General features: G+C 34.0%; 1 protein-coding gene across 1 annotated transcript in view; it reads right to left on the bottom strand.

Moving 5' to 3' along the window:
- Gabrg1 (gamma-aminobutyric acid type A receptor subunit gamma1) overlaps positions 1-15031 on the bottom strand; it is a 72988-nt gene that overhangs the window by 24688 nt on the left and 33269 nt on the right. The window contains exon 3 of the mRNA XM_075943179.1: positions 5882-5949. Within this exon, the coding sequence (XP_075799294.1) occupies positions 5882-5949 (68 nt within the window). The remainder of the gene's footprint in view (positions 1-5881; positions 5950-15031) is intronic.

The following is a 15031-nucleotide window of genomic DNA, read 5'->3' as shown; positions in this document are numbered from 1 at the left end:
ATTAGGTATAAATTTTATGTAATTTAAATTTATATAAATTAGCTTATAATTTAAGAGTAAAATATCAAAATTAGTATGGTCACAGAACTCTTAATAAAAACTCCATAATACAAAAGATAAGCACTTCTCTGGCCTTAGGGAGACTCTAGCTCCACTGCAAGGCCAGCATCAACACGCATGTCCAGACACTAAGCACTCAGGTCTGCACAAATCTGCCTCATGGATTTGTATTTCATCATTTTGTCCGGAGAAAGAGCAGATAGGCTAGAAGGGAAGGTGAAAGAGAAAATGGCCACTTATACAGAATTGGCTCCTGTACTATTAGAGGTGTGATTAGTTTAAAATCTGCACAGCAGACAGGAAGCTAGCAATCAGGGGCAAGGTGACGCTCCAGCGTCAAGCTTGCCATTCAGGAGGCCCAGACTGTCGTCTTGAGGAACCGAATGTGTTCTCTTAAGCTCTCATGTGATTGTGTGACACTCAACCATGTTATAGTAGCTAGCTTGAGTCATTCAAAACTATTGTAATTTACGGTAGCAACATAAAAAAAAAACTTTCAGAAGCAGTCAAAGATAGTATTTTGGACAAATAGCTGGTAACCTTAACCAAGGCAAAATAACTCAGAAATTCCCGTCATGCTGCCATCATAGGAATGGCTAGTTTCCTGTGGCTTTGGAACATGTAACACAATGTATCACCTCTCTATTTCCAGACAAGGGAAAATTGGTATTTTGTTGGTGGTAGGAAGAAATTTATCCTGTTTTCCAAGAGTGTTCATGCTTGTTTTCATGTCCTTTCATGTCATCGTTTCAGTCAAATTTGTTTCAGATTTCTCTGTTGAATGGAAGAAATAAACTAAAGATTTATACTTACAGGTTCATGTTTGTATTTTCACTGTACTCTAAGTTTTACCCAAATGATCATCAATTCTGAAAAAAATCGAGCAATCCTGAAGTGATGTTCAGAGAAATTCAGAAAAATTCCCAGAAAAAAATGAAACCTGAAAAGCCATTAGGAGCCATGTTTTGGTGTGTGAAACACCATTTGTAAGATAGAAGGTGTATTCATACGCACATTTGATTATTTCATTGCACAGATGACTAAGTATAATTTTCCACAAAGCATTCTCATTTTACTTCTAGTGCCTATAATTTTTTTGCAAAATAATTATTCTAGATTTTCAATCTCTGTTTTTTTACGCTCATCTGATTTTTCTTGCCCAAATTATAATGCAGGACAAATATAAAGACCTACCATGTTTTAGAAATTTTGATCACAGATGCCACATGTGTAACTTCGCCATTACACTGCTGGTTCTTTCCTCCTCTATTTTCTTCCTTTCTCCCTCCTTTTTGAACTTTCTCCCTGCCTACCAGGTTTACTGGGGACTGCATTACTAGACTGAATCCCAATTCCGCATCTGTTTTACAACATAGGAAAGCTACTCATTACCAATTTTCTTATAACAAGTGGCACTGGGCTCACCATTACCATTTTAAATCAATATGGATTCATATACATATCCTGACATTTATATTTATCTACTTATTGAAAGATCAGTCTCTTTTTTTTCCCAAAAATGGAGCAACTTTTTTTTGCTATATTTTTCATCTCTCATAGAAAGATGCCTTATATTTCTGAAAAGTATTTGCATAAATTTTTATAAGATAATCAACAATAAATATGATAAAACCTAAAAAAGATAAAAGTGTTGGGCCAGTAAGATTGATCATCAGGCAAAAGTCTTTCTCATGTTAGTCTAGCAGCTTGAGTTTGATCCTCAGAATCCAGGTCTTAGGGGGAAGAACACAACACTTTCCACAAAGTTGACCTCTACACACACATCATAAATGGAAACAAAAGGTTTCAAAATATAGAAAATAAAGTTGACAAAACAACATAAAAGAAGGTTTTTCCCCTAAGGCAAGAAATTTTAAATTGTAGGCACTTATATTAATATAATAAGTAAGTTAACGGCAAATGAGCAAACAAGATCTAAGAGGCCAGGAGAAGGAGATGCTACTCATGTACAACTTTCACCTCTTCTTTGATAGTGATTTTAAAAATGTGTTACATTGTCCTAAAATAAGATGTGTGGTAAAAAATGTAGATTATAAGCAACGGGTGACAAAAGTTAATACTGGTGCATAGGTAAGGAAACTCAACTGTGTGGTAAGACTTTAAGTATCCTAAAAGCCAAGGAAACAAACTTCAAAGTCAAAAGTTCAGGTGTGTTTCTTCAAATCCCACAGCCACACATCATCCCCCAAGTACCAAAAGCATGTTCTCCCCTCCACAGCACATGCAAGCTACCCAATCTGAGAAGAGGAAAAAAAAAACAGTCTTATTCTTGTGCCACATTTCCTCCTCCTGAATTTTCAAGTTAATACACTTAGCACAGTGACATTTCCTGTCTATATAGTAAAAGAAAAGAAAATATTTTCTTCGATGTGTAAAAGCTACATCTCAGGCTTTTTCTTCCTAAATGCAAAAGTAACTGAATAGAAGAAAGGAGAGAAAACGGAACAAGAGCCGGTCTACAAAGGAGTGGAGGTAATTTTGCATCTGCCTTTCTTATTCATAGGACAATACAGTGAAAATAAAACATATTATTTAAAAATTCTCAGCACAAATATTCAGACATAGACATGGGCACCTACATATACTCCCCTCTATCTCTCTGTCTCTCTCTGTCTCTCTGTCTCTGTCTCTGTCTCTCTCTCTCTCTCTCTCTCTCTCTCTCACACACACACACACACACCACATTTTTGACAATTTCCCATTCTACTAAACACTTGAAAATGAAAACAAAGCAAATTCTCCTCCTTGCGCTTGCAGAGGGCCACCCTCTACCTCCGCTCCATTTTGAACTGTGCTTCTGACTTTGCTGCTCTACAAGTACATTTGTTTACATTTTTCCTGGGTTTCCTTTGCTTTTGATATTAATTTAAAAATTATTGTGCTTGTTAATTACTTATATACTGACAAATATATTTTCACTTTATTTACTAAATTGACCCAAGCCTGTTTGTGCTGTTTGCCATATAGTTTGTTGTTTTGAAGTACAGTTCCACTGAGTCTCCAAATGATCTCTGAATTACCAACTTCACATCTGGATTCCTCTTCCTCACCCCTCTGTCAATTCTCAAATGACTTTGAGAATTTGAGACTTACTAGAATTCTAGTAAGAAGGATCTATACAGTTCCAGAAACTGTATTTTGTGTCTACATGAAAGGCCACTCTTGTGACTAGGATAGCAGGGATTATGTTCAGCAAATGAAGCATGTTTTCTCCCTCCTAACAAGTTTGTAAAGGTTGCTTCTCCCTGTCTTTCATTTCCAGTGTTCCCACTGAGGAACTCATATCCAGTGTATGTTTGTAATTGTCAATTGAAGGTGTTTACACTAGCTAATCTTCTGCTTAGTCCCCTATGGTTGTACATGAGCTCTTCAGCTTTCTCGATACTTACCTTCTATTGACTTTGCTGCAGGAATAACTTTAACACTTGATGGTTTTTATCCACCAATCAGAATGTAATTACCGGGCTATGGGTGATCAACAAAGCAAAATCATACCTGCTTCCCAAAGACTGAAAATTCACTAGGCAGAAATTTTTTCCATTCAACTAATATCATTTGACATTATCTAGCCTTCAGATCTGTGTATATCTGCATTTTTACTTATATTTAAGCATTTTGATTACAATGTAAGCAAACAATAATGCTTCTTTACAGTATTTAGTTTATTTCAACCTTCCTTAATATATTCTGTATTCATTTTAATGTAAGTTCTCAAAACAATAATTAAGGAAATTATCTATTAATTGACTGATCCATTCATGAAGTTAATATAATACCCGATTTTATAGGGATATGATACTACAAATTCATAAATGAAACAAGGGGAAGAAATCTGTATCCAATTATGAAATTAAGTTTTACTTCTTATAATGTGTTCCTTGATGTAGACCTCTTCGAAAAGAAAGCAAACATTTTTGTAACAAAGAAAATATCTTGTCTAAAAAGCAGTTACATGAAAATTTTGTTCTCACTGCAATTTTATGGGCAATTAGTGAGAAAAATGTGAAGCTACCCTTTGTCTGTTGAATTGCGCGCCCATCCTCTTATTACTCTACTACACTCACAGCAAAATAATTTTGTTCATTTTATGAAATGTGAGTTTTGTTTGTCCTAAATTCCTTAGTTAAAATTATCTTCTACACAGGCTTCTTATCAGTCCCTTTTTATAACTATGATTTTCGTTTTTTCTCAGCATATTTAGTGTCAGGTTCAATAGCACTTCCATTTAATTAGCTTTTAAAAAGAAAGAGGTTAAGATAATTCTTGACAAAGACCTAGTTGTAACCCTGTCTTTCACCTGAGCGTTAGCCCATAATTAAGATCATTTTCTAGGTCAGTCCAATGTGGCCCCCATTATCATCTCAAATCTTTTTAACAAAATCCTGTTTATACTCACTTGCCTTAAAATGACTAGTATATCAGTTATGGTACCATCCAAATGCTTGGCATTGTGGTCATCAGTACAGACAGCTGTGAAAGTTAGTGGCACCATACTCAGAAGAACTGCTCAATACTTATTTGTATGCATGTATGTCTTTCCTGCATATATGTCCATGCACTATTTGTGTGCAGTTCCCCTAAAAGAAGGTGTCAGATATCACAGGCTTTGGTTATAAGTTTTCATATGGGTGATGGGAATCAAACACAGGACTCTTCTGGAGAAGCAATCAGTGTGCTTAACTGCTGAGCCAGGAATAAGCTAAACCGAGTAAGGTGTAGTACTATTATGAGGAAGACAAGCAGGCAAACTTAACCATATCATGCTAGTTCTCCAGATATGAAGAGATTAATGAGCTAGGCACATAGTTCATTTGTAGATGACTTGACTAGCCTGTTTGGGGCTCTATATCCTAACCCAAGAAAGCACTACATATAAAAAAATACAATTGTGGAAATGAGTCTGTGTGTACATGTGCATGGGGTTATTGTAGCTTCCCTATGGCCTTAAAAGGTTTATTCTTAATTAAATATTATTTAATTTATTCTTAATTAATTCTAAATTTATTTATTCTTAATGAATAACTTTAATCAATATCGAAGGCATAAACTATGTCCCTTTTATTTGTTTTTTTCCTACTATGCCTTTTCAATCTCAGATCCTTTTCCATTGAGCTTCCTAATTTTTCTTCTCCCAGATTTCTTCAGAGATTGACTTTTGATAGAACTAATGGTAATTATTTATGCACTATAAATGCAATCCATTGCAATAAGAAACTACTAGTTCTTCCATAAGGAGTGTTTTAGTTCCACTGGCCAATGCTTGACACAGTTTTCCTAGTATGTTTTCTATTGTGGAAATAAGGACCACAAACAAATTCAACTTGATAAAGAATGTGTTTATCTTCTCACAGGTCACAGTCCATCATTGAGCAAAGTCGCATCTGTAACTTAGAAAGCGTAAAACCTTTGTAGAAGAAATTTGATCCTTGATCATGGAAGATTTCTGGCTACTACCTTGTTCTCCATAGCTTGCTCATCCTACTCCTGTACAACCCAGGAACACCTGCCTAGATGTGGCACTGCCCAAAGTGGGAAGTGGGTTTGGTCCCCCCACATTGATCATTAATTAAGAAAATTCCCTACACACTTGCATACGGTCAATCTGATAGAGTCAGTTTATCTCAATGAAGGTCCTCTCTGCTCAGATGATCTTGCTTTGTGTCAAATTGGCAAACTAACCAGTACAATAATAATTGCAATCTTAAAAAAAATGCTTCACAATAAACTATCTTAAATCACACACTTCCTTATTCTAGAAGGCACACACTCAGGAATCTGTATTGTAACAGGCTATACTCACCATGTTTATTGGGTCAACTGGTCCAATGCTGTTTACATAAACGTCAGTTTCAATTACTGTGGGCCTCACTGCAAAGTAACACAGAATGCTTTATGTTACACAGGATTGTTCTAAAGAGACCTTAAATTTAGTAGTGGATCACATTTTACTATTTCAATCATAATATATCTATTATGAATTGTAACAAAAAAGCCTCTTACAAAATCATAAAAATTTAATTTGAAATAAGTTATATAAATATAAATTAATGAGTTAACTAAATATTTCATGGGTACAATCTAAAGATATTATGAACTTCTGAAAACTGCCCAACTATATAAAAGACTTTAAATTCAATAAAATTTTTAACATAGTTTTCCTTGCTCTAGGCCTTTAGATTTAGAATATATTTTGTATATAATATTATTATTATTTAAAGCTAATAAAGAGTTTGATGGTGAGTGCATAACAGCCTTACTCTCAGAAAGTAAGAGAAAAGGCCTTGATTTCTAACTTTTGCTGATTTCTAAATGGTTAACTATTCCAAGATGCTAATTAAATGGTGAATCATTCCTCGATAACTAGTTTAAATGTACACTGTGAAGTCCCTGAATACAGAGTTGAGAAGATAAATAGTAAGGGTCTACTGAGAGCCAGTTATGACAAACACTGAAACCTATAGAATGGATATCAAAGGAGACAATGTGTGTAACACACTGCTTCCAGACTGACTCACATGGGGATCTTTTAAATATTTATTTATTCCTCCATCCTTTCTGTTTTGGTAACAATATTCCTTTATCTTGTTGATAGTTGAATTTTACTGACAACCACATAGATATTTCCATTGTCTCATCTACTTTGGTTTGTATGTTGTCATTCGGGCTTTCTCAGGTACCTTCAGATGGTATATCTAATCTTTGCATATCCTATCAAAAATGCACCTAAATGGTCAGCATTTTAAATGATTACAAAGTGATATAATTTATAATTAAAGCTCATCCACTACAGTCTCATATCTGATGGTGACTGTGGTTCTTTGCTCCTTTTTAAACTTCCCTTTAATGAGATTTACCAGAATAATTGCAATGTTCTTTTTTGCAATGAACAATAGCTCTACATAGTATGTTAAACACTATTCGTAAAATCCAAAATATAACATGTAGAGTATAATTTAGTCTTTATTTCAATAGCTTCTAGTTGAGAAACAAAGTATTCACAAAGTAGACACTGCAGCACAAGAATTGCAAGAAGATCCTTCATGTCTTCCAGAGAACTTGATAAAGAAAAGTCTCCTTGTGGTTCGATGTTTGTGGGAGCCATGTTTGTTCGTTCACTTTTCTACCACTGTAAGCTTTGAACACTTTCCCTTTCTGACCTCTCATATTCCTCACCCATATTCAAAGGCTGTGTGAGTCTTCACTGGTTACCTTTCTTGCTGCAGAGGGCCAAATCTGTCAGTCTCAATATTTTCTCAATTTTACTCGTCTATGTGGCAAAGCCCTCAAGCTACAAAAAAAATCAGTGGAATTTAGTCTTAATTTTGAAAATCAGTGCTCACAAACCATGATGTTTATTTTTTGAATACCCTGCAATGATTAGCATCAGCACTTGGAGAACCATTCATTGTCTAAATAGATTTATTTATGTGTTTCCTCAGACAAAAAATTATTAAACGATACATACATTTATTAACAAGAAATATAAATAAGTCATTTTGAATTAGTTTAAAAGAAAGTTGGGCTTTCAGACTGACAAAACACAGGAAGGGTAAATTAACTTGCTAGCCTCAAGCAGTTGTCTTAAATAAAAATAGGTCATGTGATTAAGAGGAAATTTATATGAGAGTGATGACTTCTGTGATGAGTGCCTTTAATTGTCATTTATTTCTGTGAACTATTTACTGGAGGCAATAAATAGATAATTAAGCAAATTACAGCCAGGATTTAAAGGATAATTTTTATGAAGCCAATTAACAACAATATAACAGGTTCCTTATTCGAATTTGTAAGTATATTTATTGCCATTTCTAAGCAATTACAACTGATCTAAACACACAACTCTTTCATAATCAGATTTTTTCCTTTATGCTCATAAATCAACAAATATTTGATTTCTACATTTAATGAAAAACACTTAGCACTGGATTCTGCCTACAGTAGAAACAAAAAACTAGTGGGTATTTATTTTGCAAGACATGTTTGTTGTAGTAAAGTGTAGGAATTCCATATATTAAGAGTTACCCTGATGTGGGATTCCCCTCTGTGTGCTGTGATTACCATCAATGAATAAATAAACTTCTTTGTACCTGTAGCAAGGCAGAACTTAGGTAAGCAGGGAAAGCTAAGCTGATTGCTGGGAGGAAAAAGGGCAGAGTAAGGGAGATGCATGGATCTGCTGCTGAAGATAGACATGCTGAAACTTTGCTGGTAGACCACAACCTCATGGTGATATACAGATTAATAGAAATGGGTTAAATTAAGATATAAGAGTTAGCCAATAAGAAGCTAGAGATAATGGGCAAAGCAGTGTTTTAAGTAATACAGTTTCTGTGTGATTATTTCTGGGCTAAGCTAGCCCTGCAGCCGGGAACAAAAGAGCGTCCTCATCCAACATTACCTTGACTCCATAATATCAATATTTTCGAGCCTCTTATAACATGAAGCTGTGTTTGTTACGCAAATATTAATTCTGGTGTTAGGGCACAGGCTACATGGCATTCTATTACTGGGAGAACTACTGACCAACAAAATCAATCAAGACCACTGTGGATCCAACAAGGGAAGTAACAACCTTAGTTCAAGATAAAAGAATTGCTGTTGATAAAGATATTCTAATTCTTATATTAGTGTTTTATTAATATGTAAACCAATAGTTTATTGTATAAGAAAAGAAAATTTGAATAAAACATGTGCAATATATTTTTAAGAAAATGATACCAAGATAAAAATTATTATGTGGTGTAGGAGTTCCTTCTGTTTGTGTGTTGCTTTCATTGGTTAATGAATAAAAAAAAACTGTCTTGGCCTTAAAACTTAGGTAGGCAGAGAAAACAGAACTGAATGCTGGAAGGAAGGGCAGTGTCAAAGAACCCATGAATCCTCTTCTGGAGATGGATGCTGGTTAGAATCTCCGGTAATGGAGATGTGTTTAAATAATATGTAAGAGTTAGCCAATAATAAGTTAGAGCTAATGGCCAAACAGTATTTTAATTAATACAGTTTCTGTGTGGTTATTTCGGGTGTAAGCTATCCAGGCAGCTGGGACAAACAAGAGCCTCCCTGCTCCAAAAATTGATGCCTCCAATGTGGTTAACTAATTCTATGTAAAACCTGAGAGGACTTGAAAAAGAAATTCTAGAAGAAAAAAAAAGAGAGAGAGAGAGTTTAACACAGCTTTTTGCTGTTTGCTTGCAGTATCCCGTAGTTCCTTTAAGACAGATTTTCCTGACTCAGGAGCCACAGCAGGAAAAAAGGTGCATAGTTTTAAAATGCCAGCTTTCTGGGTTATGCTGCTAGCGTGATCTCTGGCTCTTCCGAGAGACAGAGCATTTTAGCCAGGCAGGAAGTATAGGCAGGACAACCAGACAGGAAGTAGAGGTAAAGGAGAATAGAATTCTGGGAAGAAGGAAACCCATTCCTCCACAGTCTTAGCCCAGCCATAGAAGCAAGATGTGATTGCCTTGCTGAAAAAAGTACTGAGCTAGGTGGCTAACACAGATAAGAATAATGATACAAGTTTAAGAGTTAAAAAAAGACATGAACTAATGGGCCAATCAGTTTATAGTTAATGTAGACCTCTGTGTGATTTCGTTGGGACTCAATGATTGTGGGAACTGGGCAGGACAGAAAACCCTGATAGCAATTACTAATAAGAAAATACTCTCCATGTTTGTTTATAGAAAATGGGCAATTTTCTCCTTAACCTCCTTGCTTTATAGTGCTGACAAAATATTCAATTAACAACCATAAAATGTATCTTTTCTAACTATGAATCTATTTTCTAAATCTAAATATGGTAACTCGTGCCTGCTGGCATTATTCAGATCTTTTAATCAATAACCCTATAGAAGATGAAGAAATATTAATGTGAAAATTAAAGAAAATATTTCAGGCTAATTTGGAAGACAAGCTTAATTATTATAACATACAAAGTACAGAATTAACGAAAAAGTAACCATAAAAGTGTCACAGTGACTCATTGCCTCTATGATTGACTTATATTATGAAGATTGTTTATAATCATAATTATTCAAAATTAAAAGTCTTTAAAACTTGGAAATACTTTTTCCTGCCATCATTCTATTTGTCCAGAGTCAGATAACTGCAGCATTTCTAAGAAATTTGAAAGGAAAAAATATTCCAGCCCAATCCATTGAAGTGCAATTTAGAGGGAATGCCATCTGGGATCATTAAATGATTTTTAACAATCAGCAGAGATAATGTTCAATTCATCAATACACAGAGATATCAAATATTTCTATGCCACAATCCCACAATAAATAAGAAACCCAAGCACTGACAAAAAAAAAAACTACCTTTCTTTTATAGAGAAGATTTTAGAGAAGGCTGCATAAGTGTTTTAAGGTTTCTTCTGAGCCATGGTTTAAATATTCTTTTCTGTGCTGCTAAAAATTTTAACTTTCTAATTTTATTTGGGTAATTATAATATATTTACAGCATTTCTTCCTTCCCTCACCTCACTCCAACCGCTCTGATTCCCAGCACTCTTCATCAAACTCATGACTTCTTTTTTCACTAATTGTTATTACATGCAAGCATGCATGTGTATATACATATGTATTCCTAAATATGATCTGTTATCAGTAGACCTCTCCTGTGTGTGTGTTCAGGGATGTGAAAGACTACCTCTCACTCTCCAGCCTTTCCTCAGTTTTCTACAGTGCAATGTATAGGACTGAGGCCTTGTGGGCCTTTCACCATCCACTTTGGCATGCCTTGTTCAGCTCACATTGGGACTAAATATCCCATAAACATACACCAAGACTATAAAAGACACCCCCGAAGGAGTGAATATACAGAAAGAACAGAGGTTTGGGATAACTTAATCATACACAGGAGGGAAAGTACAGCACAAATTATATTTAAAAAGAAGCATTAGTGAGGTATTTTCTCTACAGTAGACTCTAATCTTGTATTCTTCGACTCTATTGTCCAGATTCTCTCAGATTGTTTCAGCAAAGTACATATCTTTTTTAAATAAATGTTTTGAATATATAGTTTGCATTAATATAGTCCTTCTGTAATCTCTATGCATCTTTCTGTGCATTTTTGTTGATTAAGGCAGTTCATTTAAATCAAATAATAATACTTGGAAGAAAGTTTTACAGACTTTTTTTTTTATCAAAATAGTCTTTAAGACAATGAGACCATAGAGTTGGCTGAGACATTTTAGTTACAATTTCCCCAGAGCCTTAACCTGTAAACATATGACTGAAATAATTGGAAAAGCAGTCTCAGTAATCAATATCAATATATTAGTATTACCATTATAGTTCTGATTGTTGTACAGTACGTGCATGAAATTAAACTAAATACAAGTCTATGTTGATGCCCTCATATAATTGTATATGAAAAATCTCAAAATACTTTGGATGTAAGTTCACAAAATAATGCAGAGATAAAAGAAAATCTAGGGAAATAAATATTATATAATGAAAGCACAGTCAAGTCAGTGATCACAGTAAGGAATTATTGAAGAATCCATGTATTATCAAAGACTTTGAATTAGTGATTTCTCATCTTTCAACAAAGAAAGCTTCAGGTCCATATCACATTTTGTACTATCTTACAAATGTGAAGAGAAAATAGGAGTAAGTGCTGTTGAGAGAGCTAGAATTTCTCTGTAATCAGGGAAAGAGCATGAAATGGGATTCAACATTCTGAGTGAAAATTCTCCAAGCATCTGACATCCCAAAGTTGTACATATGACACTACAAACCGAATATGAACAGTTGTGAAATAATTATGATAATTTAGGAAAACTTCAGTTACTTTCTGTGCTTCCAAGAAAGCTGGTTCTGAACACATATCTTAAGACTAGAAAATTAAAGAATTTTTGCTCAGTAGAAAAAAAATCCAATGATAAAATTTCTAAAACACCGCTAATTTATTAAGATTAATCAATAATCATTAATTTACCATGTTTCCAAAAAGAAAAGAGGAATAATCTCAATGTGGCTAAAGCATTGATTAAAAAAAATGTGTATAATCTGTCTCAGGTTACATCATTTTCAGCAAAACAGTAGACTAGCAAAAAGCAACAAATAGTACAGAGAACACATAAAGGATCTATGTTCAAATTCCAAAACATGTTTCCAGGAAAAGACAGAAAAAGAGATAAAGAAGAAAGAAGTGAGACAAGGAATGAGGACAAATTCTGTTAGAAATACCTCAAGCACAGTCTCACTCTGTGTAAGACTTTTGTTTTTGTCCACAGAGTGTAATCAAGTTTGTGAGAGATGGGAATCAGTAACAAGCTTAAGACTGATGTGAAAATCCCATTAAATGGAACTGTGTGCCATCCATCTGAAGGTACTTAAAACTGTGCTCTGAGGCTAGAACAAATAGTAAGAGGAAAGAAATCTAGGACTAACTGTGTTATCGAACATTCTTCAAAACAAGGTGTTTCTGGACAAAGTCCAGTATCAAAAATGAAAATAGAAATATGCTTTAAAACAGATGGAAAAAGAACCAAACAAGAATTATGTGTTTCTATAAGAAACAGAATCCAATAATTTGAATGCCATTCAATCCTCTTCCAACACAAAAGAAACATCACCATTAAACCTACTAAATCCATTAAAACTTTGTAAGTGACCATGTAAGAACATCAATGGAGTGAAACTATGAAGCTATGGAAAATATCTACAAAGCACAAAATAATTAAACAAAAGAAATATTGCCAAAGAATTAAGAACCACCCTAATCAAACTATGGAAAAATGCTTACAGACAATACGCAGTAGAAATCTCAGAGGAAAATACTCAAGAGTAGCTGCTTATATTTAACAAGCCTTTGGAATATGATAACCACTCTGAATCAGAAATTCAGGCAGTAACCCTGGGCTGCAATTCCTGTCCTGTAAACCAAGAAACAGAACCTGACTGGAGAACTATGTGAAATAGACACCAAAATGGAATCACACATGACCAATAGTGAATACAGAAAAAAATTAATAATAGACTGTAGCCACTAAAAAAACTAAATACAATATAAATACATGGCAGGTAATTGTTATTAACTTATCTCTAATAGAATTGATGAAGAAATCAATGCATCAGATTAGAAATAATAATGGAGCCATGTGAAATAAAAAATAATTCTTCCTGGCATTAAAAGAACAATTCAATACTCTTTAAAGAAATTATTAAGTATTTGGGAGAGAGGTTAACCAAACTGAATCATTCTTGGGCATTTGATAGCAATGCTATTCTTTTAAAATTTATTTTTGTTAATTTCAGTAATCTCCTGAAAGAAAAACTTAAAATAAAATAAGCATTGAATTTTTATCACACTTTTCAAAAGAAACAAGCCAAGAGTGCCACAGACAAAATACCCAACCAAGAAGAAAGTCAGCAGAGAAAGGGTGAACCCAAGCTTTTGCACCTGTATGTTCTACACGTAAAGAACAAGTCAACAGAAAAGGCTATCCATTCATGAACAATGTATGGAAAGTCTACATAAGGAATGACTCAGAAAATTTCAAAAACAATGGAAAGGACTACTAAATGATAAATATTTAAACTTTAATAATGCACAAAACACTAAAATATTATAACAAAATGAGAACTAATTTGAAAATACTGTTTTCTGTAAGCTAACAGAACTGGCTTAGTCTGATAGGGTAGAACAAAACTTAGGAAGGCAGGGAAAACAAGATGGCACGCTGGGAGGAAGAAAGCAGAGTCAAGGGACTCATGTCATGGACCGGCTGCCAGTGATAGACATGCTTTGCCTGTAAGCCACTGCCATGTGGCAATACACTGATTAATAAAAATGGATTAAATTAAGATGTAAGACTTTTCCAAAAAGAAGTTAGAGCTAATGGGCCAAGCAGTGTTTTAATTAATACAATTTCTGTGTAGTTATTTCGGTGATAAGTTAGCCAGGCAGCCGGGACAATCAAGTGGGCCCTCCTGTTACAGCTAAATACAGAATTTATACCAAATCCAGAAATATTATTCAAAATACAATTGTATTTAAAAATAAAAGCATAAAATTGTGCCCGACTTTTTTATTCATTAGGAAATTTGTTTTTAAAGACATATATTGTGCACAGAAATAAATTAAGTTCTAAAATTATATGACTTTATGAGGATTTGCCAAACATGAGACTATATTGTAGTGACATGAAAATCAAGTTATTATTGCTGAAAATGTAAGTTGTAAAAAGAATGAATTGAAGGTTAGAATGAATACTGTGATGTTTTTATTTGAGTCAAATCTACAGTACAAAGTCATGTCTCATAGTACATGTATAAAAGAAAAAAACCCATGAGTATTAATACCTATATGTGTGTAGAAAATACACCATTTTTTACTCTAGTCAGCTGAAGAGATTTTTAAAAACTGAATTAAACTGTATAGTGATTAATACACCTGGGGCTTAGATCTTGAATTCTAAATGTCATTCCAAAAATAAATAAAAGTACAAAAGAACTCAATGTCCTTGGAGGATGAGCTAATTCTAGTTCCGGGTCAGGATGAGCTAGAATGTGTGATGTGAGAAAAGAAACCATGAGCTTCTAAAACAGTAGGAACACATACCCATATGAAGGGAACAAATTGTAAGAAGCTCCTGTGACTAAATGTTTCACATTGTACAATACAATGAATAATGATAGTAATGGACTATGAAATGTAAAACAAAATAACTGCTCATGGCCTTTGATGATGCTAGTAATAATAGGTAAGCAATTGCAAGAGAAAGCTCCACTGTACCTTATGATAGTATTTTAGTCAATATGTGTAGGATGAATAATTGCATTATTGAATCTATTTGAAAGTTAGAGCAGTTTTAAATGTCACAGGTGTGACTCACTGATGATTCTAAAATAATGGAGGGGTGTGCTGGAAAACTTTTGTATAGTTTCACAGTATACCTTTAAAAATATTAATCAGAAAGGGACGAACTTGAAAGGCTAAGTAA

Source organism: Microtus pennsylvanicus, chromosome 12 (genome assembly GCF_037038515.1).
Source record: "Microtus pennsylvanicus isolate mMicPen1 chromosome 12, mMicPen1.hap1, whole genome shotgun sequence".
Classification (NCBI taxonomy): domain Eukaryota; kingdom Metazoa; phylum Chordata; class Mammalia; order Rodentia; family Cricetidae; genus Microtus; species Microtus pennsylvanicus.
This window is presented reverse-complemented; position numbering and strand designations above follow the sequence as displayed.